General features: G+C 36.5%; 2 protein-coding genes across 5 annotated transcripts in view; one reads left to right on the top strand and one right to left on the bottom strand.

Annotated features, from left to right (window-relative positions):
• Window positions 1-7267: 7267 nt before the first annotated feature.
• Window positions 7268-13770, bottom strand: LOC143234562 (uncharacterized). Its single transcript, XM_076472008.1, has 4 exons — window positions 13545-13770; window positions 13248-13306; window positions 12270-12496; window positions 7268-8850 (listed from the first exon to the last, which is right to left on the bottom strand). The coding sequence occupies exons 2-4, from the start codon at window positions 13255-13257 to the stop codon at window positions 8707-8709; spliced, it is 381 nt and encodes a 126-aa protein (XP_076328123.1). The 5' UTR covers window positions 13258-13306; window positions 13545-13770; the 3' UTR covers window positions 7268-8706.
• A 2494-nt stretch (window positions 13771-16264) lies between these two features.
• LOC143234560 (ankyrin repeat domain-containing protein 22-like) overlaps window positions 16265-26958 on the top strand; it is a 28956-nt gene continuing 18262 nt past the window's right edge. For 2 of the 4 annotated variants that reach the window (XM_076472005.1, XM_076472004.1), the window contains exons 1-2: window positions 16265-16490; window positions 19002-19190. In XM_076472005.1, coding sequence (XP_076328120.1) covers window positions 16445-16490; window positions 19002-19190 — 235 coding nt within the window. In that variant the 5' untranslated portion in view covers window positions 16265-16444. Of the gene's footprint in view, window positions 16491-16642; window positions 16770-19001; window positions 19191-26958 lie in introns of those variants that run through there. The other 2 variants (XM_076472006.1, XM_076472007.1) reach the window with 2 other exon arrangements.

The following is a 26958-nucleotide window of genomic DNA, read 5'->3' as shown; positions in this document are numbered from 1 at the left end:
TTTATTATGACAAAAGGTGTAGAGACAGCCCTAATTACAGCCCTAATGGTAAAGAAGTGGGGGTTCAGGCTTTTTTATTATGGCTTTATTTACTAAGAGTGAACATTCATCTTTCGTGTTCAAAATACAACTAATGAAAATAGACATGACAATGTTATTACCATTGTGTGGTTGCTCTCTTTTGTTTTCAACAACTCTCGTGATAACAGCTCGCGACGTTCACGGGTTTCCAAGGTGCACGTGGAATTCAAGTAATCTGTTGTTGTTTTTTTTCCTTCCTGTCTTCTCTTATGCTAATACCCGAGAGAGAAAAAAACTTAATAACAAAACACTATATTAATCTAACTTAAAGTGTAGGTAAATGTAATAGCACGTACGTTCTTATAGTACACGTTAACATTAATACGTGCTCATAACGGATGACTTTCAATAAATTATGAAGGTATCGCGTGGTAGCTTTTCATCAGATATTCCAAGCGTAGTATTAGATTCATTGTCCCTCAAATTACAGAATTTGTTTACACTGTTCGTTAGGTTCCAAATACTGAAGCATTGACAAATAAAAACGCAACCAACAATATGGCATTACTCACTTTCCATATAGAACACTAGGGGGCTCTAGTAGTGACCTAATGGTTTGTTTTTTGTTTTTTGAATTTTCGCGCAAAGCTACTCGAGGGCTATCTGCGCTAGCCGTCCCTAATTTAGCAGTGTAAGACTAGAGGAAAGGCAACTTGTCATCACCACCCACCGCCGACTCTTGGGCTACTCTTTTACCAACTAATAGTGGGATTGACCGTAACATTATAACGCCCCCACGGCTGAAAGGGCGAGCATATTTGGTGCGACCGGGATTCGAACCCGCGACCCTCGGATTACGAGTCGAACGCCTTAACACGCTTGGCCATGCCGGGCCCGTGACTAATGAGAATAATTGTAATATTATCGGTGTTATGTTTCGTTTTTCTATGTAACTCGTATGTGGCTAACGTGGTTTAACGCATAAAGTATTTAGGAGTTTTTTTTCCAAAAAGCCAATGGACTCATTTCTAGGGTTATAGAGACATGTATATATTCAGGTAATTAAATTAACAATGACTTTTAATGAGGCTGCTATAGTTAATTTAAACTGTAAGTAAATCGAAATGACTTTAGTTTGATTTCACGTGTAAATAATAGGAATAACGTTTTACACTCATTTTAGAATAAGAAAATAATAATATTTGTAATGTTTTTTACCGTATGATACAATATTTGTGATGTTTTCACCGTATGATACAATATTTGTAATGTTTTCACCGTATGATACAATATTTGTAATGTTTTCCACCGTATGATACAATATTGTTTAACGTTTCAGTTTGAAACAACATATTATATTTTAAACCTTACATCGGTCATTTATTGACATTTTTCCACTGTGTCTAGTGCAGTTAGAATGTGACCTTAAAAGGTTCTGTCCTCTAGATTAGCAGACACGTCGTGACAAAATTCTAGACCCTCTACAAAATACGCTTATTTCAATACAATGGAGAGTATGGACAGTCCTAATGAGACGATCTCACATAAACTTGAATAGACTTGAGCTTGAAAAATCTTCACTGAGCAGAAGGGTGTAAAGTTATTGATCAAGGCCACTCCTCCTACCAGAACCCAAGGATGTAGAGTTATTCATGACGGCCACTCCTCCTACCAGAACCTAAAGATGCAGGGTAATTGATGACGGCAACTCCCCCTACCAGAACCAAAAGATTCAAGGTTATTGATCAAGACCACTCCTCCTACCAGAACCCAAGGATGTAGAGTTATTCATGACGGCCACTCCTCCTACCAGAACCTAAGGATGCAGGGTTATTGATGACGGCCACTCCTCCTACCAGAACCCAAGAATGTATGGTTATTCATGACGGCCACTCCTCCTACCAGAACCCAAGAATATATGGTTAATGATGACGGCCACTCTTCCTACCAGAACCCAAGGATGTAGAGTTATTCATGACGGCCACTCTTCCTACCAGAACCCAAGGATGTAGAGTTATTCATGACGGCCACTCCTCCTACCAGAACCTAAGGATGTAGAGTTATTCATGACGGCCACTCCTCCTACCAGAACCTAAGGATGTAGAGTTATTCATGACGGCCACTCCTCCTACCAGAACCTAAGGATGCAGGGTTATTCATGACGGCCACTCCTCCTACCAGAACCTAAGGATGCAGGGTTATTGATGACGGCCACTCCTCCTACCAGAACCCAAGAATGTATGGTTAATGATGACGGCCACTCTTCCTACCAGAACCCAAGGATGTAGGGTTATTCATGACGGCTACTCTTCCTACCAGAACCCAAGGATGTAGGGTTATTCATGACGGCCACTCCTCCTACCAGAACCTAAGGATGCAGGGTTATTCATGACGGCCACTCCTCCTACCAGAACCCAAGGATGTAGGGTTATTCATGACGGCCACTCCTCCTACCAGAACCTAAGGATGCAGGGTTATTCATGACGGCCACTCCTCCTACCAGAACCCAAGAATATATGGTTAATGATGACGGCCACTCTTCCTACCAGAACCCAAGGATGTAGAGTTATTCATGACGGCCACTCCTCCTACCAGAACCTAAGGATGCAGGGTTATTCATGACGGCCACTCCTCCTACCAGAACCCAAGAATATATGGTTAATGATGACGGCCACTCTTCCTACCAGAACCCAAGGATGTAGAGTTATTCATGACGGCCACTCCTCCTACCAGAACCTAAGGATGCAGGGTTATTGATGACGGCCACTCTTCCTACCAGAACCCAAGGATGTAGAGTTATTCATGACGGCCACTTCTTCTACCAGAATCCAAGAATGTATGGTTATTCATGACGGCCACTCTTCCTACCAGAACCCAAGGATGTAGAGTTATTCATGACGGCCACTCCTCCTACCAGAACCTAAGGATGCAGGGTTATTCATGACGGCCACTCCTCCTACCAGAACCCAAGAATGTATGGTTAATGATGACGGCCACTCTTCCTACCAGAACCCAAGGATGTAGAGTTATTCATGACGGCCACTCCTCCTACCAGAACCTAAGGATGCAGGGTTATTGATGACGGCCACTCCTCCTACCAGAACCCAAGAATGTATGGTTAATGATGACGGCCACTCTTCCTACCAGAACCCAAGGATGTAGGGTTATTGATGACGGCCACTCCTCCTACCAGAACCTAAGAATATATGGTTAATGATGACGGCCACTCTTCCTACCAGAACCCAAGGATGTAGGGTTATTGATGACGGCCACTCCTCCTACCAGAACCAAAGGATGCAGGATTATTGATGACAGCCACTCCCCCTACCAGAACCCAAGAATGTATGGTTAATTATGACGGCCACTCTTCCTACCAGAACCAAAGAATGCAGGGTTATTGATGAAAGCCACTCCTCCTACCATATACAAATGATGTAGGGTTATTGATGACGGCCACTCCTCCTACCAAAACCTAAGAATGTAGGGTTATTGATGACGGCCACTCCTCCTACCAAAACCTAAGGATGCAGGGTTATTGATGATGGCCACTCCTCCTACCAGAACCCAAGGATGCAGGGTTATTGATGACGGCCACTCCTTCTACCAGAACCTAAGGATGCAGGGTTATTGATGACGGCCACTCCTCCTACCAGAACCAAAGGATTCAAGGTTATTGATAAAGGTCATTTCTCCTACCAGAACCTAAGGATGTAGGGTTATTGATGAAGGCCACTCCTTCTACCAGAACCAAAGGATATAGGGTTATTGATGACGGTCACTCCTCCTACCAAAGCCTGAAGATGTAGGATTACTAATAACGGTCATTCCTCTCACCGGAACCCAAAGATGCAAGGTCATTGATGATGACCCTGTTCCATATTTGTGTATATTTAGATCAATATTACCATATGTATAAGAAAGTAAATGTTTTTACTTTATAAGCTGACTCCATTTACGACTCTTTTTACCACAAGGTAAAGTTGCAGCTTGTTCATACTAGTTTGTCGATACACTTAATGTTTGTTTCTTTGTTTTTCCAACATTTGCACAAATATATAGAAAGGGCAATTGAGGTATAACTACCTCCAGTTTCGAAAAGTAGATTAAATGGAAAACATCTAGCCATTTAACGCCCACTGTCGAATCTTTGGATACTCAAATATAAAAAAGGGTCTTTTAACGGAACTGTAGACACAATCTGTGGACTCTCAGGTCCACTAACCATCACTCTAACCACATTGAATCTGTTTAAGTTAGTTCTAATCAGTTAAGATAATGGAAAATATAAGCATATATTAATAATAATCTTCCGCTGGTTTGGTTTTTCAATTTCACGCAAAACTACACAGAAACTATCTGCGCTAGCCATCCCTGATTTAGCAGTGTAAGACTAGAGGGAAGGCAGCTAGTCATCACCACCCACCGCTAACTCTTGGGCTTCTATTTTACCAACGGAAAATGAGATGGACCGTCATATAATAACGTCCCAAGAGTGAAAAGGCGAGCATGTTTGTTGTGAAGGGGTTTCGAACCTACGACCCTCAGATTGCAATTCGAGTGCCCTAACCACCTGAGCATACCAGGCGAATAGCCCTAGAAACTGCCCCATCCTCAGTATGTCTGTAGAGGTAGAACGCTAGAAACCGGGTTTCGATACCCGTGGTGATCGGAGTACAGATAGCCCATTGTGTAGCTTTGTGCTTCACTACAAACAAACAAATCTTTAGGAACCATATGTTATACATTTTACTTATACATATAAATATATTAGACAATTTAATCTTTTATACCTTATTAGCAGCTAACATTTTCTCCGTTTCTTACTTATGTGTATAGGATTAATTTTATCCATATATATGTTTTCTATATAGAGTTATGTTTTTTTAATTTCGCGCACAGCTACACAAAGGCTATCTGCGCTGGCAGTATAAGACTAGAGGAAAGGCAGCTAGTCATCAGTACACACTGTTAACTCTTTTACAAACGAAGAGTAGAATTCACCGTAACAATATAACGCCCCCACTTCTGAAAGGGCGAGCATGTTTGGTGCGACGGGCATTTGAACCCGAGACCCTCAAATTATGAGTCGAGCGCCTTAACTACCTGGAATGTCCGGCCGTTTTTTAGGGAGAGCTTTTAACATTACATACTTTAACATTATCGTTTTTGTGCTAATAAACAATATATTTTGAAACTTTAACAATAGGTATATTATTGTAGCCAGAGCAACATAAACAAAGTATAATAACAATTAGGTGCAATTGAAATAAAAAATAAAATATTTATATTTCAACAATAGAAACGTTCCTAACACTATTTAGGGTAAAATATTCATTAGGCGTTATCTGTAGTACAAATAGGCTAGTTCTTTAGTAACTATGAATAAAAAATAGCACTTTTGGAGTAGAAGGTCAGAAAGCCAGGGACTAAATGTTACCACAACCTCTTTGCACGTCGTCGGTTTCCGTCTTCAAAAATACCATCAACTTTACAGTAGTACAAAATATGAAACTTTTAAATTATAGTTATAAAATGTATCTTTTCGAGGAAGCCAGTGTTTAAGTTACTTAAATAATTCAATGGCACCATTGTCTATCAAAATACATTCGGGCTTTTGCCTCAATTTTTATTTTGTTTAATAAAACACTATCGTTCTTGTTGTTTGTAATTAAGCACAAAGATACACAATGAACTATCTGTGCTCTGTCTATCACGGGTATCGAAACCAGGATTTTAGTGATGTAAGTCCACAGACATACCGCTGTACCCCTGGGTGAGGGACAAAACATTCTTTCAAAACTTACGTTACTGTATTTCAACACTTTAGTTCGTTTCTTGTTTGGCAGTTGAATTACTAAAAATTCTGGTAAGTGTGCTAGTAACAACTGAGCACGGATCCGTGTAAATGGTCAAAATAAACTACAAAACAACAAAGTTTATCCATATTGTATTTTAAAACAGTTATAAAGATATAATGGCTCAGTAATACATTATTCGAAGAAAATGATGCTTTCGATTTGCTTATGTATTTATTGAAAGTTGCTGTGAAACTATACGTTGGTTTAGTATTCCAGAAAATATTAAGTTCAAAGGGCATTTTAAACACCATTTCTTTTCAGGACAAACATCAAACTAGTTATTTTTCAGAATTGAGATCCGAGTACAGAAGTGAGTAATTAGTCTAACAAAATGATACAAAATTAGTATGTTTAAGGCATACCCTACATGAAATACAATTACACGCCTCTTAGCGATTCCTTGTATGGAAGCTAAAAGCTACAATCGAAGACAAAATAATTAGTAACTCCTAGCCCCATTAACTAAAATCTGTACATAATACTGAAATGTATCTCAAAACTTTATCGTTTAATATTGGTTATTATGTGAGTACTTCTGATATTATGTTTAATAATAGTGTTTCCAATCATTAAAGATATATAATGTTATTGTGATTTAATGAAACAAATTGAAACCAGTACAAGATAGTAATAGTAGTGTATTTAATCACTAAAGACATACAACATTGTTTCTCGAAACTAGAGTTCCACAGTTCGTGATGTGTAAGCTACTTCTGCAAGACGAAGTAAATTATTGGATATTTTGTCACACTAAACCAGTGGTGGCTTACAGCTTAAGGTATTAAGAAAAAATAAGAAATTATCCTGTCGAGTAGAAATCAGTATATACATTTCTGGTATGTATTTATTTTATTGATTGATGGGTTTTCATGCCAAACTATTTCAGAAATAACAGATTTAACGTGGATTTTGTTCGTTTTTTTGTGTAGTTTCAAATTAATGATAATATGTTAAAGTATATTTCCATTAAATGCAAACTATAGCATGAAATTAAAGGAAAATAACGAAAACAAATTATATTCTTTAGTATTAAAATTTTTCAATTATCTTTTGAATTACACCCCACTCTTTGAATCCTGTTGTTTTAAAGTAGGTGTTTGTTTGAAAGATATAATTTAATTTACTCTTTAAAAACGTTTAAAAGCTATTATATAACCTGAGTCCTTAATCATATAAGTAAACAAAAACTTTCATTCGATTTATGAGATTTTATCGAAACAGCTCAAAATGACCATTACTAAAAATTTCAAAATTAATTGTTTTAGTGTCTAGCAAAATAATTAATTATATAAATTGTTTTCTAAATTAAATAGTATTTTGTCAACTTACGTAAAAATGTCGTTTCTAAACAGACTACGGAAGCAAAATTATTTAATGACACCAAGAGATAACATTTGTGAACCAAGAAATCTCGGACTCATTTATTTCCTGATTTAATCAACAAACAGAACAGGAACAACAGAACGAAAACCGTCAATTAACATTAATCAAATATCATGAAGTCTATTGAAACGATTAGGCTTAACAACAAAAAACTTATTGCTCTTGTACTTAAATTTTGCTTTATGTTGTTTTTTTTTTATAGTTTAATATAAACATTGAATTGTTACTAAAATTCATACCTCACGAGGCCCAATTTAATGTAAAATTATCCTGCATTGTTTGAATTGGCATGATTTATGTTTTTTAGAGAATTTTACGAAAGTTTTGATGACATAACCTAGGAATTAGTAACAGGAACTGTTTTCAATACAAAAACCTTTTTACTAATATTATAAGACAGAAATATGGTGTGTTTAATAGCTTACAAAATTAAGCAGCTTAAGTCACTTTAATTTTTAAAACTATCAGAATTTGTCAAGCCTATTTTTAAGAATAGCATTATATCTCTCTAACAACACGGATAAAACTAACTTTCAAGCAATCTCTTTGCTTGTACGATAATTAAGATGACGTTTCAGAGAAAATTATTTTTGTAGCTTACTTACTCTTGTTTAATATATTTTTAGGGTTAACACGTGAAATTAAAATATATCATCAAAGCCCGCAACTCCCTCTAGTTAACAAATAAATTATAATATCAAAAATATACAGCTCACAACAATATTAATATCGTTGTAAAGAAAACTTTCTTATTCAACAGGACATTTCTACTGGATAGATTGGTTTGGTTTGTTTTGAATTTCGCGCAAAGCTACTCGAGGGTTATCTGCGCTAACCGTCCTTAATTTACCAATCTAAGACTAGAAGGAAAGCAGCTAGTCATCATTTCCTGATAGATATATAAAAGTGAGGGAAACATAGATAGACTTAATCTACTGAACTCTCTGGCTCACATTTTAATATCCAGGGCTGACAAATTAATTTTTATTATTTACAGACTTAGTAAGAATTGTGATTATTATCGCTAACTGCCAAATCTAATGATACTTAAGCCTAATGTGCGATCACTGAAGAATGAAACAGAAACGTCAGAAATAATTGACTTATACGTCTGTTCATGCATATACACAAACAATCACAGCCATATTTATATATTTTTGCATTTATTTATAAACGCAAAGATTTCAATAGCTTTTTCTCCTCCACAATCGAGGATATTTCGTGCAAATATCATGACAAATATTTAAAAATTATTGACTCAGTAAATGATGTTATTACGAATGCAAATTATCTCAGATACTACAGTTGCTTTGTGTCGCCATTTTGAAAACGTTTGCGTGTTTTAATTATTAAAAATATGTATTTATCTTCTGAGATAATGGAAAAAATCATCTTTCTGTTGGTGCTTTTTTTTTTCGTTTTCCAGACACATTTAAAATTTATGTCAGTGGTGACGGTGATGGTGAAATGGTGGACGGTGGTGGTGGTGGTGGTGGTGTCTGTTATGAAGAGCACTATCAACGATGCCTCCAACAACAGCTCCAGCTACTAGACCTGCTCCAAACCCGTGCCGTGCAGGGGGGCGGCGCTGAAAAAGAAACAAAAACACCATCACATTATATATTAATGAAAAGTGGTCGTTATACCTCATTTTAACACAATGTATACTGATTAAATAACATATTATGGGATAGTTCCTATAGAAACATTATTTCCAAGTAATTTTTACTGGAAATATACGTTTGAACCAAGTATGAAGAAAATGGCTTGTGCTAAACAAGTCATACAAATCATTTGTGTGCTAAATACCTAATTTCCAGAATTATATACAGTAATCATGCATGTTTCGTTACAAATGAAATTATTATTTGCTAGCTATCAAGCACTAAGCTACAATCCCCGTCACACCAAACATGCTCGCCCTTTCAGCCGTGGGGCCGTTACAACGTTACGGTCAATCCCACTCTTCGTTGGTAAGTGAGTAGCCCAAGAGTTGGCCGTAGGTGGTGATGATTAGCTGTCTTCCCTCAAGTCTTACACTACTAAGTTAGGTACGGCTAGCGAAGATAGCCTTCGTGTAGCTTTGCACGAAATTAAAAAAACAAACTGTTGACACCCCAGGTATTTTCGGACAACAATAAGATCTGGTTTATCATGACTTGCACTGTATGATATTTTTTAACTCTTAAATTGTAAAAGAATTTTATAGTATATATCCAAATACTCCAATTTGAAATTATGATTAAGATTAAACTTCCTGTTGCAAAAAGTTAATTTGTTGTTGTGTCTCAAAATAGTTAGTTTTTCTTCTTGGCAGTTGTCCTATATATTATTAAAATGATTACTTTCAAACTTCGTATAATTTCGTGTCTTCCTAAAACACTTGTCACTAAGCCTATTTCTTCTTACAAGGTAAGAAGTGATCCAATACATTATGAGCAAAGAATATATGTGAAATTCGTCGTTCTCAATGCATTTTAACAACATTCATTAGCTTAATCAGATTTATTTATAGCCCTAAAATTTTAATAATCACATCTGCCACCAGATGAGGCTAATAAGGTAAACACTGAATAAAAGAAAATGTTTATAATTAATCACAAAGCTACACAATGGGCTACCCGCGCTCTGCCCATAACAAGTATCGAAACCCCGTTTCTAGCGTTGTAAGTCTCGAGACATACCTCTGTACTACTGGATGGTGTCAAGAAAAGAAGGTGCAATGTTGTTTGATTCGATTTATTACAGGTCAAACCCATTAATTACCCTTCTTGTCAACAGGGGACGCCATAAACACAAACGATAAAAAACACGCTAACCATTTCTTCATCTTTAATGACACTCTTATTCAAATGTTCACACGCACATTATGAAAGTGATAATATAGATCAAACTAGTAATGTCATCTAGTGGTGAGAAACATAAACTCGAAGAAACCTGTGGGGATGTTGGAAATAGATAACTTTGTGTAAAGGTGATGGATAACTTGAATTATAAGAAGGTAGGTTTATTGCAGCTGCATAATCTAAATAACCTGGATAGTCTAAAAATTAAAAAAAAGTACACACACTTTAAGATAAAACAGTAATATGTATCTGTGTACCAAACTTTTCATTTCATTAAGTCACCACCAGAGGCTATGTTTATTTTTCTTTATGACTGATCTGTAAAACAGAAATGGCTGCATTCAGTGGGTCAACGTAATTTCAGTTAATAATTCTTAAAATATTTCACATTACGGCCAACTAATAACACATAATATATATAATAACACATATGTTTTAAACAACACATGTTTGAACACAACAGGAAAAAAATATACTGTGTGCTCTTAAATTATTCAAAGTATGCGCACAAAATAAATATTTATTATTATAGACCTATATTACCATAGAGGTCGCTCGCAATAAGTTGTTGTTTTGAATTAAGCACAGAGCTACAAAATGGGCTATCTGTGCTCTGCCCACCAGGGGTATCGAAACCCGATTTTTAGCATTATAAGTCCACAGACATACCGCTGAGCCACTGGGGGTCATGCTCGCAATAAGCTTGGTTTGTTTGTTTTGAATTTCGCGCAAAGCTACACGAGGGTTATCTGCGTTAGCTGTCCCTAATTTAGCAGTGTAATACTAGAGAGAAGGCAACTAGTCATCACCACCCACCACCAACTCTTGGGGCTTCTCTTTACCAACGAAAAGTGGGATTGACCGTTACATTATAACGCCCCACGGCTGAAAGGGCGAACATGTGTGGTGTGACGGGGATTCGAACTCTCGAATTACGAGTCGAGTGCCTTAACCACCTGGCCATGCCGGGCCCTGCTCGCAATAAGACGTTCAAGTTTGACATAACATAATCGCCTTAAAATTGCATTTTCAGAGAGATGGATGGCTACATATTTTCCAACAGACGAAGAATTAGTATTTTAGTCTATCGTAGTCGACGTATACAGAGCAAACAAATCACGTTTCGAGGGGTTATCTTAAGATAATATACATGTTCTCATAGTTTGTATGGCCAGGGTGCGTGCAATTTGTTGCTACCTGCTACTTTTACACTCCTTTATCTAACATTAAGATAGTGGATGACTCAAACCTCACTTGTACTGATCTAACATTGTTTAATTTTCTAGCCTTGCACAATAACTGATTTGCATTCAGAACTCAACTGTTATCAGTATTGCTTTTCCAGCTGGATTACTTATATTTGCCCATGATTAGCAATCATGTGCTTTTAAAGATAAACGATTGGATAGTTGTTTGTTTGTTTTTTTACAGTGAAGACATTTTATACTAACTGCTGTGTCCACCGCGGGGAATCGAACCCCGGATTTTAGCGTTATAAGTCCTCAAAATTACACTGTCCCTCTGTGGGGGGTTAGTGATAAATATAATCTGAAAGAAATTACAAACGAGACAGCTACATTATGCTAACAAACTTTTAAATATGCGCTCAGATATTTTTTACATAAACTAGTTTTTACTGTTTTATTTGTATAGTTCTTCGTTTGGTTTGTTTTAAATTTCGCTCAAAGCTACACGAAGGCTATCTGCGCTAGCCGTCCCTAATTTAGTAGTTTAAGACAAGAGGGAAGGCAACTAGTCATCCCCACCCACCGCCAATTCTTGGGCTACTGTTTTACCAACGAATTGTGGGATTAACCGTTACATTAAAACGCCCCCGCCGCTGAAAGGGCGAGCAAGTTTTGGCGTGACGGGGATTCGAACCCGCGACTCTCGAATTACGAGTGGAGTGCCTTAACCATCCGTCCATACCGGGTCTGTACAGTTCTTTAGTGACATGTTGTGCAGTTTTTACGTTAGTAATATGTTGCCTCAATTGAATTTTTATAAAAAAGTATATAAACGTATGAAGCCATCAGCTACTTCTCGAGAGTTCTATATTACACCACAAGATAATTAAAACGTCTCGAGTATTATAGCTTATTTTCAAAAGAAAATTAAAAAAAATTAAAATGTTAAATATGTTATTTCAGTTTCAAATTACCTCTTCCTGTATAATAACTGTATTCTGTGGCCGCATGGGTCTTTGGGTAATTACAACAGTATTTGGAGGCGGTGGTGGGGGAGCTGGAGTCACGTAGGTCACGCTACTGCTACCACCTGGTGGTTGGAAGTATATAGTCGAAGACGCTGGTGGCGGCGGTGGATATGGATAACCTGGATTAGAGGGAGGAGGTGGATTTATTCCAGTTGGATAGCCTCCAGGGTAGTCTAAAATTCATAAAAACAAAATATATACACAAAATCTACACACTTCAGAACAAGTTTGTTAATCTTGGTCTAAAATAATTATTTATAATTTTACGGTAAAGTGGCGCTGAAGTAGAATCGATAATAAAATAATTATTTAACCTAATTTTACGTGGCTTAATTATTTATTAATTTTATTTTCCACTTATTATCACCTACTAATAATTTCAATTCTTTTCTTCTCTCAGTCAGTGTAGTTATTTTATTTAAATAAATGTTTGTCAGTACGAGATACCAAGTGAAGAAAAAGTCACATTTAGTCTTATTTCTCAATCAAACTTTCTAGAGTCCCAGCCTGACGACTTATGATGCTAACAACTGGGTTTCGATACTAGTGGTGAGAACGTCACAGATAGTCCATTGTGTAACTTTGTACTTAATAACAAACAAAAACTTCTCCACTGACCAGAGTCTTTAGATAATTTAACAAGGATAAACCTCACGGTACGAAACGTCCAAATATAAAAAGTGAAAATCGAAGATTATACGAAATTTAGCAAGAAAGGAAAGTTTTTTAAAATTATTATTTTAGTACAATATCAGATGTCATAGCAAACAATAAAGTTTGTGTTATAATAAAGTAAGAGATATAACACCGTCTGCTGTTAGAACGTTTCGGTGGGTATGTGTTCATACACATAAACACACAGGTTTAAGCCTGTGAACATATTGTTTCAAAGCTAACAAGTCACAAATATTTTTGTATACTTACTGTAACTCATAGTTTTATCCTTTTAGGGCTAAACTGGATCAAAATATCTTCAGTTAGTCCTAAAAACAAAGTAAAAGCATGTATTACTCAACGGAATGACGTAACTGTATTACAGAACTTTCATTTCAAATCGAAAAATAACAAGAAAATAAACGTTTAATTTCCCCCATTTTAGAACAAAATACTTTGAAAACAGTTGAGCATTTCATATTTTAGACACGTACGTACAATTTAACACAAACTGTTTTCTTTAAATAACGTAGCTAGTTAGGGAAAGAAATAGCTAGACTCACTTACCACACCGTTTACGACTCGTCTATTTTGGAATTTTAAACGGATAGTAACAGGTGGTGTTTTATTTAAATAGATAAAAGTCCGGCGTGTTCTATTTCTTCTCCCTGGCACAATATTTCTATTAGTGACTTCAGTTAAAAGAAGTGTCTAGAAGTGACTCGGGAGACTATTTCGAACATATCACGCTCAGGTTATCTTCACGTGATGTGACGTCAAGAAACGATTGCACCTGCACACAATAACAGCTCGCGCGTGATTCAGCTGTAGTGCCTATCCGAAACTTATATCTGGTTACTAAAAGGAGATATAACAGCATTCATTACGATAATGTTGTTACATGAAACAAGCTTACTTCATCAAACATTTATCTAATCTATTCACATACGTAGTAAAACAGATAAAATTTCGTAGTCAAAATTAAAGCGTTGTTGTTGAGTTTTTTTCTGTAAAGAGCTTTTGTTTGTAATTAAACCTAAATTTACACAATGGATTATGTTTACTGTGCCCACCAAGAGTATTGAAGCCACTTAGGAAGGGGGTGTAAAGTGTTAGTGCAAATGGCTTACGTACATACAAACAGTTGTTTTTGTTACTGTTTGTTTTGTGCAAAGTTATACAATCATCTCAAAAATCAAACTCGGGATTTTATTGTCGTATGTCCGAAAACTGGAGGACTTGCGTGTATAATAATAATACATACATATTTGTTTTGTTTAATTTCGCGTAAAGCTATACGAGGACTATCTGCGCTAGCCTTCCTTAATTTATTAGTGTAAGGCTAGAGTGAAGGCGGCTAGTCATTACCACCCATCACTAACTTTTGGGCAACTCTTTTTACCAACGAATAGTGGGATTGACCGTAAATTTATAACGCCCCATGGTTGAAAGGGCGAGCATGTTTGGTGCGACGGGGATTCAAACCCGCGGCGCTCAGATTAGGAGTCGAGTGCCTTAACCCACCTGGCCATGCCAGGCCTAATGTGTGGTTAGCGGTGCTTTAAAAGCAATTGCAGTGGCTGCCTCTGAGAAATTAAAGACTTAAATAAGACATCCAGATATTTTATCCAGCAGAATTTTGCGATCATTATGAGTTATAATTTATTTGTATAAAGCATTGTTATTGGAAGTCACATAAGTGATTATATGTTTTTTTTTTTAAATATCAAAATGCTCGCTTAACGAAGTATAATTTGTGGCACTTAGTTGCATATTCATCTTTGAATGACTATATACAATCAAATATTTCATCAGAATGCTGTCAGTCTAACTGTGTAATAATTTCTACCTAAAGAGCTTCTATAACTGAAAATAATTATTTAACATTAATAAAATTGGCCTAATTACTGTAACAGATAACGTTATCTGTTGGTTACATTCGTTGCTAGTGGTGTTTTTGACCCTTGCAAGTGATGGGTTTTTATGCTGCTATTTTGAGACAATGACATGTGGCTTTCGTACCATATCTGTATGTGAAGCGTATCTCTTTAATAGTTTCTTATGTGATAAAAGGTAGACCATAATGAGTAAACATACGGAAAAGAGAATGAAAATAATCTATCAAAAAATATTCACTATGTTTTTATTATAATTAAATTTTATTATAAACCTAAACCTGCACTACACTTCTTTATAAATTTTTTTATCGTTGTCTTTATTTGCTTTACAATTAGTGTATTTTCAAAGTATATTTACTCCAAATGAACACCCAGTCTCTCCAACTTTAACACTCAATATTAAAGAAATATTATAATGTAAACAAAGAGTTCAATAGCCAAGTGTAAATTTCGAAATCGTTAGTTACCTTACCGCACATCCTTTTTAAAATGGCTGGTCGCATTCTAGTACTTAGCATACACGGATTGTTAATCCAATAATTCATGGTTCGCGTCCCATTTAAGCAGGATTTGTTCAAACATTTTGAAAGAGATAAACGGACAACAAAAACGCTCATAAAATATACTCTTTGTTTACTTTTCTCACAGAGCAAATAATTGTCGCCAAAATTTTGATATAGATTTTTTTTGTGCTTTCCATCCTCCGCCATGGCCAGATGGTTAAGCTGTTCGACTCGTAATCTGAGGGTTGCGGGTTCGAATTCCCGTCGCTCCAAACATGCTCGCTTTTTCAGACGTGGGGGCGTTATAATGTAATGGTCAGTCCCACTATTCGTTGATAAAAGAGTGGCTTAAGAGTTGGCGTTGGATAGTGATGACTAGCTGCCTTCCCTCTAGTCTTACACTGCTAAATTAGGGACGGCTAGCACAGATAGCCCTCGAGTAGCTTTGTGCAAAATTCCAAAACAAACAAACAACTCTAGTCTTACACTGCTAAATTGGGACGACTATCGCAGATAGCCCTTGTGTAGCTTTGGGAGAAAATTTTAAAAACAGAAGAAAACAAGCTTCGTACCCACTCAGTGGTTTGGCGGTAAGCTTATTGATGGAATTATAATGTACACTTTTGGTATTGAAGCAATATGATGAATACAGAAGAGATAAAATAGCCAACATTTTATTTTTAATAATTTTTTGTGTGAAAGTATTTTATATTCCGTAATCAAATTCACTAATGATGAAATTTTGTTCAGTTGGAACATGGTGTTGGACAAAATTCCCATTAAATTCTTTGAAAATTTCCTATTATTCTATGCCCACAATTATTTTACCTTTAAGTCATACATTTTGAGAAAATTAGCTGATATACAATAATTTCTAAAGCGCCATTTGTACATTGGAATACTACTACAAAATCGTCTGCTTATTTATTTATACCAGCACAAATCCACGAGTTGTAACGGAGCAATTTTTCAACGAATTAATTATTTGAAATAAAATATGTAAAATTAATAATGGTAATAATTTATCAAAATATTTAACAATTATACAATAAGGTATGATTTGCAGATGGCACAAAATAGTTTTATTCCACATCTTCACTTGAAAATAAATGGTAAGCTTACGTCTAACTTTGTTATGTATTCAATTTAAATTTTAGGCTTAACTTTTCAGCTTTCAGTGAGGCTTAGTTAAGTAATTTTCAAAATATCAGTGTTGGGTTGAAATTCGTATTGAGTGTAAATGTGTGTGTGTGTTTTCTTGTAGGAAAACCACAAAGGGTTGAGTCCACCGAGGGGAATCGAACCCCTGATTTTAGCAGTAAAGTGTAAATCATTATAAAATGATAAATCAAATGAACAGTTTGAACAGCAGGAAAGTTAGACTAGTAATGGTAAGATTTAATTGTAATAGCAAGTGTAGTTTGACGTAACTTAAGCCTAGAGTGTATACAAAGAAATAAAAGTAAAGGGTGTGTTATTAATATCAAGTCGAAAGCTCATTAAAAATATATATATAACTTGGTGCAAAAAATAGGAAAGATGCTCTTTGTGGTTTTATTAAAGAGTTTGCTCGAGTGTGATTAGAATGGATTGTAATTTGTATTTATTTAGGAAGGTTTGCTGCAACCTTTTGAATACTAATCGGCCCAGGTCTGTTTTATACTGTTATGAAGTTTGTTTTTTCTCATTTTAGGGAAAACGTTTAATAAAAATTTGTTAATAATACTAATTATAAAGAGTTGAAATCCTTGATCTGAATCAATCTCCAGTGATTTATCACTGAAAATCTTTACCTATCAATGAAATGCATTTTTCTCAGCAAACAAACAATAAAAAACATATAATTTTACTAACATTAACAGACGTAGATTAGCAAGAAACACTAAAATAATGAATATTGCTTATAATTCAGATTTAACACTTCCAAAGTGCTTCCATAAGTTGTTAGGTTCTATAATTTGATTGTATTAATGACCAAAACATAACATATTAGAAATACTGATCTTTTGTGATTGAAACAAATAAGATATATCATATTTCTTGGAATCAAACAGACTTTTTTATTTAATATTTTGATAGTAGTCTTTAGACTTAAGTTACTGTCAATTATACCTTTGTCTACAGGCCTAATTGCTTGAAATAGGTGGTGCTTTTAAGTGTTTGCACTGCTTATATATATATATATATTGTAATCTTTTCTTCCACCTAATCAGAAATGAGAGTGATTTTTTATTTCATTCCAGCCAGTCAATACAGGTATTTGTTTCCCCACCATTCTTATAATTGATTTGGTTTCGGGTTTCTCGCAAAGCTACACAAGGGCTATTTGCACTAGTCATCCCAAATTTAGCAGTGTAAGACTAGAGGGAAGGCAGCTAGTCATCACCACCCACTGCCAACTCTTGAGCTACTCTTTTACCAACAAATAGTGGGATTGAAGATCACATTATAATGCCCCCACAGCTGAAAGGGTGAGCATGTTTGGTGTGACAGAAATTTGAACCCTCTACCCTTGAATTATGAGTCAAGTGCCTTAACCACCTGACCATGCTGGGCCCTTATAATTGGTAAAAGAAGTTTCTATTTTTGCTGCCAGACTGGATCATAAAATAATCTATACAAATGAACCTTATTTTGTCTTAATTGGTGCTTATAGTAGATTCTTATTCTAATTTTCTTTTATACCCTACTCAATACATGCACATGATTCTGTGTGTGTTTTCTTATAGCAAAGCCACATCGAGCTATCTGCTGAGCCCACCGAGGGGAATTGAACCCCTGATTTTACCATTGTAAATCCGTAGACTTACTGCTGTACTAGAAGGGGGCATACATGATTCTATCAATATCTGATACACAAATTAGTTCAAGTGCTTTGCTCTATTTTATTCCAGTGAGTAAATATTAATTTTTCTTTCTTTACACAGCTTGTACACTGTGGCTGTAAGAAACATTAGTTGGCTTTATGTTTCAGTCAGGAAATTAAACCCCCAGTGGCACAGCAGTATGTCTTGGGACTTACAACATTTGAAACATTGTGTATCTTTGTTCTTATGTTCAAACAGTAAAATATAAAGATTTTTCTTAGTCACTCTAAATAGTTCTGCTGTGATGAAGTTTCCTGAACGTTTTCTAAATGATCAATTTGTTTTGTGTGTGTGTTTATTGGTGAGAATGGTAAGATTAGGGGACACAAATACAATGTTTTGCAGAGTAGGTGATCATCTTCAGCCAAAACAGGTTTGTTTTTCTAACACGGTGATGGCCTTTAGAGTGTGTTTCCTTTAGACATGGTAGTTGCAGTTAGATTAAAAGAGTCTAAGGGAATGTTTGATGAATATTTGAATTATAAGGGTTTGTTCTTAGTGTTTAGTGCAATTCAGTAGAAAGACCAGATGTTATCATTTAATGTTATGTCAAGTTTTCCTTTTCAACAGAATTAGAATTTAAGGACAACTTTTTCTTACTTTTATGCAGATTAACCAGGTGATATGTTTTCATCTTCACACACACACACAAAACATGCTGTTAAACACACTTGTTACTTTTTTCATTACAGGGTTTTGACTGGAACATGTGTAGGTTGAGGAAAGCAAATTTAAGTACTTTGTTAATTCTTACAGATCACCTGAAAGTTCTGAGAGAGGCAGTGGAAAGTTTCAGTCTTCCAAAGTTATCCTTAACTTGGTTACACATAAAGAAATACACGTCCACCTATAACTACTTGCTTTTTTTGTTCAGTGTCTGCCTTTTTGTGGTTGTGCTGATTACCTTGCTTTCACGAATTATCATTAAATGTTTAAAAATAAATTGTAAGTAATTACGTTTAAAGTGATTAAGATTCTGAAACAAGTATTTACTTTGTTGTCTATTAAGTTCGATTTGGTATCTTTGAAAAATAAAATTCCCAATAGGACAGGGGTTCCCAACCGGTGGGTCGCGACCCCAGTTGGCAGGGGAGTCGCGTAGCCTTGTTAGAAGTAGCTTGGGATACCATTAATTTTATTTCATCAATTACATTTTCATGCTCTTACATTTCTTTTGTTTCGATGCAAAGCAAAACGTGTGCTACGTTAGTTCAATGTCATTAGGTGATATTATGGGTGTATGTATGCGTGCCTGTGAGTGAATGTGTATGTGTCTGCAACTGTATGTATGTGTGTACTAGTGAGTAGCGAGTATGTGAGTGCACGCGCATGTACGTATGCTTGTGTGTCTGTTTAGCTGTGATTAAGTGTGTGTGTGCTCGCTGTCAACACATGAGTCACATGTCCGTTGCTTGATTGGTGGATGACAAATCGCGCGACTGGCCATGCTCCCTTCCCTCCCAATACTTACCCCATCATTACTCTACCTGCACCCCCCACAAGTAGTCAGTGTAAAATCTACAGTTGCCAAAGCGTTCATTATTCAACATTTTTATTTTATTTTAACAAGGAGATAAGTAAGCAGTAGAGGTGAGTTGTGTCCATGGCTAAACGGCGCAGATACTCAGAATGCTACCTCAACATTGGCTTTACCACTGTGCTCGCCAACGACGGCATCGAGAAACCACAGTGTGTTTTGTGCCATGCTGTCCTGAGTGCAGAGTCAATGAAACCATCAAAACTCAAGCATCATCTCGAGACGAAACATCCAGAACACGCAAAGAAGGGTTAGGATTTCTTCAAACGGCATGAACGGTCTCTTAAAAGCCAAAGAATTGATAGAAGTGGGTCGTTTCAGCAGCAGAGTGCAGCCGTAGTGGAAGCTTCATATGAGATTGCATTCGAAATTGCTAAATAAAAAAAGCCTCACACGATTGGAGAAACATTTCTTAAACCCTGCATGATGAAAGCAGTAAATCTTATTCTTGGAGAAGCCAGTGCAAAGAAGATGCAGCAAGTATCCCTGTCAAATAATACTATACAGAGGCGCATTTCTAAAATGTCTATGGATGTGAAGGAACAGGTTTTGACTGAAATCAAGGGTTCCTCTTTGTTCTCCTTTCAGCTCGACGAGTCAACAGATGTAAGTTCATGTTCTCAGTTGCTTGTCTTTGTGAGATACATTAATTCAGGTGACATCAAAGATGAATTCTTTTTCTGCAGTGCACTTGAAACCACAACAAAAGCTGATGATGTCATGGAAAAAGTGTGAACTTTTTTTCAAGACGAAGATCTTCAATGGGAAAATGTGTGTGGGGTTTGTATGGATGGGGCACCGGCTATGCTGGGATCGAAATCAGGATTCCAGTCGAGAGTGAAGAAGCTAGCACTTCAAGCAAAGGGCATCCACTGCATGATTCACCGATATGCTCTCGCCAGTAAGACTCTCCCTGCCTCTCTGCAGGAAGTGCTTGAATCTGTAATCAAAATTGTAAATTATGTGAAGATTCAAGCACTCAACACTCGCCTATTCAAAGAACTATGCAAAGACATGAATGCTGAACATGAAGTCCTTCTCTTCTACACAGCAGTACATTGGTTGTCGAAAGGAAACGTTATTAATCGTGTCTTTGAAATGAAAGATGAAATAAAGCTATTCCTGGAGACTCAAGAAAGGAAAGATCTTGTAGCTTACTTCGAAGATGAAGCATGGAATAAAAGGGTTATGCATCCTAGCCGACATTTTTGACCAGCTGAACAAGCTCAATTTGAAGCTTCAAGGAAGGGAAACACATGTTCTCCTTTTTCAAGATAGTTTTCGGGCCTTTGTTTCCAAACTGCAGAACTGGCGTCGGAAAACCAATCTTGGAAACATCACTATGTTTGAAAAACTTTGTGGAGTGACGGATGAGTCTCAGATTCAACTGGATCAGTTCCTCAAAGATGAGATTACCTAACATCTTCAGTCTCTAGAAAAGGAAGTCGAGTGTTACTTCTCTGAGCTATCACAGGAACAGGAGGCCCTGGTAAGGAACCCATTTTGTACTGAACTTGATGTATCCAGCATCCAAGATGAATTTCTGGATCTAAGGAACTACTCTTCAGCTCGTGATCTCTTCAAGGTGAAATCCGTGACTCAGTTCTGGTGCTCTATGTATCAGTCATACTCCAAAGTCAGCATGATAGCTTTACATGTCCTTGTTCCATTTGCTTCTACCTACTTGTGTTAGGCAGGATTTTCCACTCTTGTCAATATAAAAACAAAGAATAGGAACAGATTGGATGTTGGAGATGACATGAGACTGGTTCTAACAAACGCCCGGCCACGAATTTCAAAGCTTGCTGCTGAAATGCAACATCAGGCATCATACTAGCTGAGTTGGATAGCTGTTCAAACCTATGTTAATATTATTTTAAGAAATATATGTTCTTTTTGTGAATTCAGGTTGGACCAATGTGATTTAACTTGCTAATAAATAATTACAGAATTTTTAAATATTTTTTTAGATGTTTCTTTCTCTCTCCTTCACAGAAAATAAAAGAAAAATAAGCTGCTGATAGTAAGCCCTAAGTAGGGGGTCACATGGGTTTCAAACTTTTAGGTAAGGGGTCGTGAGTGCCAAAGGTTGGGAACCCCTGCAATAGGATACTTCCCTCTTCTTAAGAGTTTAGCTATTCTCATTCACTGCTGCCCTCTATATGCAAACTTTTTCTTTACACATGCTGCAAGGCTTCTGCTCCCTCCCCCGTTGGAATCAAGCAGTTCCAGTTTGTCTGTCATATAAATCATCATGCATCACCCCTCCACCAATAGGGAAATAGTATGCTCTATGTGCTTCTACCAACTGTCACTTCTCATTTGGCAGTGTTTGAGTTTGGATATGTTCCTTTTTTTACCTCACGAAGTGGTTATATTTCATCTTAATTTAATTTCTTCAACCAGATTCTTATATTAGTTTTTATCAGTTAATTCAAGTTGCTTTTTTTCTGTATTCTTTCTCTTAGTTAAACCTTCCAGTGCAATGAATTCCAAACTTAACCTTATCACCTTGGGGATTACGCCAGTGACTTGTTTATTCTGGGCCTTAAGTGTCAGCAGTCTGAAAATGGTTTTATCTGCTTTTGTACATTGGGAAATTGAATGTTACAGGGTCCAATCTATATTTCTGGACTTTGCCAAGCTCCTATTAAAGCTAATGAGCTTTTGATGACTGGCTAGAACTTTAATTATCTTTTCCTGCCTCCTGAGTTTGCTGATTATTACCGTTCTTAACGTGGAATGTTTTTGCATCAACCTGCTATATTCCATAGAAAGAGCATTACATCTTTTCATTTTTCGAGATCATTACCAACAATCAGGTTCTCCTCAAGGAGTTGCATCTCTTTTTGTAATCTGTACATCATCTGCTGCCTCCGACAGTCGATGCCTTGAACTTGAATTGGTCTCATACATGCTTATATATGTATTCATCCATCCCATTACTTCATTTGGCAATTTATCTTGTTCACTCCACTCATTATATTGTCTGTCTGATTACTCCCTCTTAGTCAACTCAGTCTTGGTTTTCAAGGCTGCATTGACTGCTCCCCCATACCTCATCCACTTCTTTCTTCCTGCTTTGCCACCTTCATTCACACATCCTGCATCCTAACCTTCACATTCTGCTTCTCCACACCTGGCCTTCATCCAGTCCTGTTTCATATGTCAGGTCAGTTTCTTGTTAGCTAGTTCCATCTGTACATCTTCTATTGCATTACCTATGCAAGAGGAATATATTCCACAATTGGTCTACTAGCAGGAAATTTCCCACTGCTGAGCCTAACATAGCTCACATGGAGGTCATTTCTGATCTAGTTTTTTGACCATAAGTCTTCAGTCTCTTTGGTTTCTAGACATTGGATGGCCATCCTTTACTTTTAACTTTCGAACAATTTATAGTTTTTACTTCCTCTGTTTTTATGTTCCTTCCAAATACTTCTCCCAACTTGGCATCATCGTGGGTTATTCATGAGATCCAATATTTCCTTGACTGAACCACTTCCTTATGTTCAGTGTTTCACCTTTTCTGTCAAACATGTTTCCTTCTTTTCACCTGTGAATGTTAATGGTCCGAATTGTTTGCTGTTGATTTCTTATGTGATTTTTATACCTCTATCTGTCTCTTCCTTTATCTGTAACATTACTTTTCCTGCTGACCTTGGCAGATTAGGTGCATTATTCTTCCTTTCTTTTAATTCCCATCTTTACCCTGGATCAGATCTGGATATGCTTCTGGGCCTGATTACAACTCTTTATTCTTATATAATCCATAGTACTCCCTTCTGGGGTACACGTTCACAACTCTTTATCCCATGGCAATCCTCCTCTTGTCATTCTGCTCTTCCAATTGGGTTTCCACCTTGTGGGTTTATTGGCCTATTCCTTCCTACCTTCTTTCTCCTTACCTTAGTCCCTTCCATCAGGTCCAACACCTTACTCTTTCTCTTGTTTCTCATCTTCATCATCTAATAGAAGAGATCCTATGGTCTAGCTTGTGGACCATTTTCAGTATATTGATATCCCACTATCTCCATCATATTGCAGTTTCCTCTTCATCAGGGTTTCATCTACCAACTCTTGTCATGTTTTTTTATGACTGTGTATCTGGAAAGTTTTATTCATACTTTCTGTGGTGAGTTGTAGTGACTAGATATTTTTTAAATCTATGCTGTACAAGCATGTTGACTTGCATTTTATCTTCCATGGCTTTGTGATTCTCACTCTTGAGACTGGGTGTTTCAAAAGGCCATTTGTAAATGAATAACCTTGTGATATTTAGTAAAGCAGAATGGGAGAGCTGCTCATTTCTCCCATATCTTAACTCAATAAATTTGGATGGTCTGCTTTTCAAAATAGGGTTTTGTGATCACTCATTGTACTGTCTTAGGTGATAACATTCCTCCAGACTCTCCAATACATTTTTACCTTATTTTCTTCTAGTGGAGCATGGGAGTCCTTATCCTTACCAGTTCCAAGTTGCTGAGGTAGTCAACTGTGGAGACACCCTCCTGAATGGGTTCCCCAAAAGATAATTATAACAATTCACACAAGAGTAGGTCAGTAGAGTTCTGCTAATGTAGATGAGACATGACCTCCAGAAGAGTTGAACTGTCACCGTGCTGGATGGTATGACCTCCTAATACTATTTACACACCCACAAGAGTTGAGTCACAGAAATGCATTTCACTCCTTTGATTGGGAGTCCTTGTCTCACCACTACATAGATGTCAGTACCTTATGGCCAGATGTTGGATTTAGAGTGATCCAATCAACACAAGTCCTCATGCAGATTTTGGATTATCTGTCTTCCTGCCTCAATTCCTTATGTCTGTGTTGTGGATTACAGCAATGGTGCATGGGATTGGTTTGGTTCTGTCCTTGGCTATTACTCGTTATATCTTCTTACAGGTTCCACCTGTTTCACAGTTGGAGGAGTTGATTGCATACAACAGGCATTCTTTCATATCATGTCCTGGGTTGATAGCCACAGCTAATCCTTGGTCTTATACCAGAGAATTAAAATTGTTCTCAACTCCCTGATTCTTGGATTTGAAATGAAGAAGATATGACCCACATCCAACTCTCACAAGAATATTGGTACCCCAAGAGGAAGTTTTGGATGTAGATGAATTACAAAATATGGTCTGCCTCAACCTTGTTTACCTACTTTTCTCATTGTAAGATTAAGTTACAATATCTTTCTCTGGTGAAAATCACTCTCATTGTAAGATTGAGTTACAATATCTTTCTCTGGTGAGAATCACTTTCTTACCACATTTACTATCACCCAGTTTCACTCCTTTCTTTTTCTGCCCTAATGTCTTACACATTTCACACATGGGTGATCAGAAGTGATACAGTCCCACTCTTCACATATTCTGATCTGACTGTCTCATCTACAGTTATCTTTCAGACACTTTGGGTTGGTATATCTGTTCTTCTTTCACACCAGTTCCTCCTCCTAATCAATGTGTGTTTCTTGCAAGCAAAGTGAAGTACCTCATCAGAAATTATAATTTTCTTATACTAAAATTGTATTTTTGATGGGTGCTTCCATCCTCTTGCACTTCTATTTCTTCCTCCGCTTCTCCCTTTTGCCAAACTTCAAAATGGTAGTTCATTAGAGGCACATAAAGAGAGTTGCATGCATCACATGATAATACTATGCTCCTATCAGTTTAGAAAGGATGTATGGTGATTTACATGAGAGACACATTGTAATTGTTCAATTTTATTAGGGGGAGTAGAAGGCTTAGGCAATGCATAAATAAAGAGTTTGCATACAGAGGGCAGCATTGAACAAGAATAGCTAATCTTGTGAGTGGAAGGAAATACCTGTCAAAAATACATTTTAAGTATAGGAAAATTTATAAAAATTCTTTCATACATGTTAGTATAACTAGAAGACTTAATTAAAAACATGTGTAACTAGGCTTTATTATTTCACTTTTCAGTTTCTCTCCTTTATGTCATGGTTATTATTTCATTATTTTCACAACTAATAGCACTTTTCATCTCCTGTATGTCTTTCTACGATATTCCAACAGTCTTGTTAAAAGTAAAAAGTATACATTATAATGAATTAAGAAGAAGACAATGCATGACCAGAAAGAATCACAAATGTATCAAAATTACTTGCTGTAGTACACATTTAATAGTTTGTTTTATTTACTGTAATTTGTTACTAACTAATCATGAACTACATCATAAGTATTGCATTCAATTTCTTTGACAGTGATATTTTCAAATTTCCTACTATTTTATGACTAATTTTAAAATCTTTTGTAGCCTGTTTCAGCCAGAGCTCACCTAATTTTTCTCAGTATTTTTGCTAGTTATTTAAAATTAAGTGGCATATTAACTTAAAATATTTGAAATTATATGTATATATACAGTCATGTGAAAAAGTTAAAACACACTATGAAAGCCTGTGTATTTTTGTAACATTTTTAGATATATAGATATTTAATCTCAATTTTAACAATACTGAGAGATTATAAGAATATAACTAAACAATTAAAACTGAAGAAAAGACTTTTCAAGATCTTCTCTAAATGTAATTCTACAAAAATGCATATTCTAACTGAGGAAAAAGTTAGGACACCCCCACATTTATACCCACTTAAAATGGCTCAACTTACACACAGGTGTATCACACCAGGTGCACATGATTAGAAAATTGTTACTCAGCATTGTGAATGAGGCTTGCCCTATTTGAACCTCAGACATTTAGTTTGGTGTGCTCCTGGTTGTTGAAGTGAGAGTGGTGAGAGCAAAAGAGCTGTCTGAGGCCTTCATAAAGAAAATTGTAGCAGCTTATGAGTCTGGTAAGGGATTTAAAAAGATATCAAAAGATTTTGAAATCAGCTGTTCCACTGTTCGGAAAATAATCAACAAGTGGAGGGCTTTCAAAACAACTGCCAACATGCCCAGGTCTGGTCGTCCAAGCAAGTTCACCCTGAGAGCAGACTGCAAGATGCTTAAAGAGGTCTCCAAAAACCCTAAAATGTCATCACAGAACCTACAGCAGGCTCTGGCTACTGTTAATGTGAAAGTGCATGCCTCTACAATCAGAAAGAGTCTGCACAAATGTAACTTACGTGGGAGGTGTGCAAGGAGGAAACCTTTGCTCTCTAAGAGAAACATCAAGGCAAGACTGAAGTTTGGCAAAGA

This window comes from Tachypleus tridentatus, chromosome 12, assembly GCF_004210375.1.
Source record: "Tachypleus tridentatus isolate NWPU-2018 chromosome 12, ASM421037v1, whole genome shotgun sequence".
NCBI classification, from domain to species: domain Eukaryota; kingdom Metazoa; phylum Arthropoda; class Merostomata; order Xiphosura; family Limulidae; genus Tachypleus; species Tachypleus tridentatus.
This window is presented reverse-complemented; position numbering and strand designations above follow the sequence as displayed.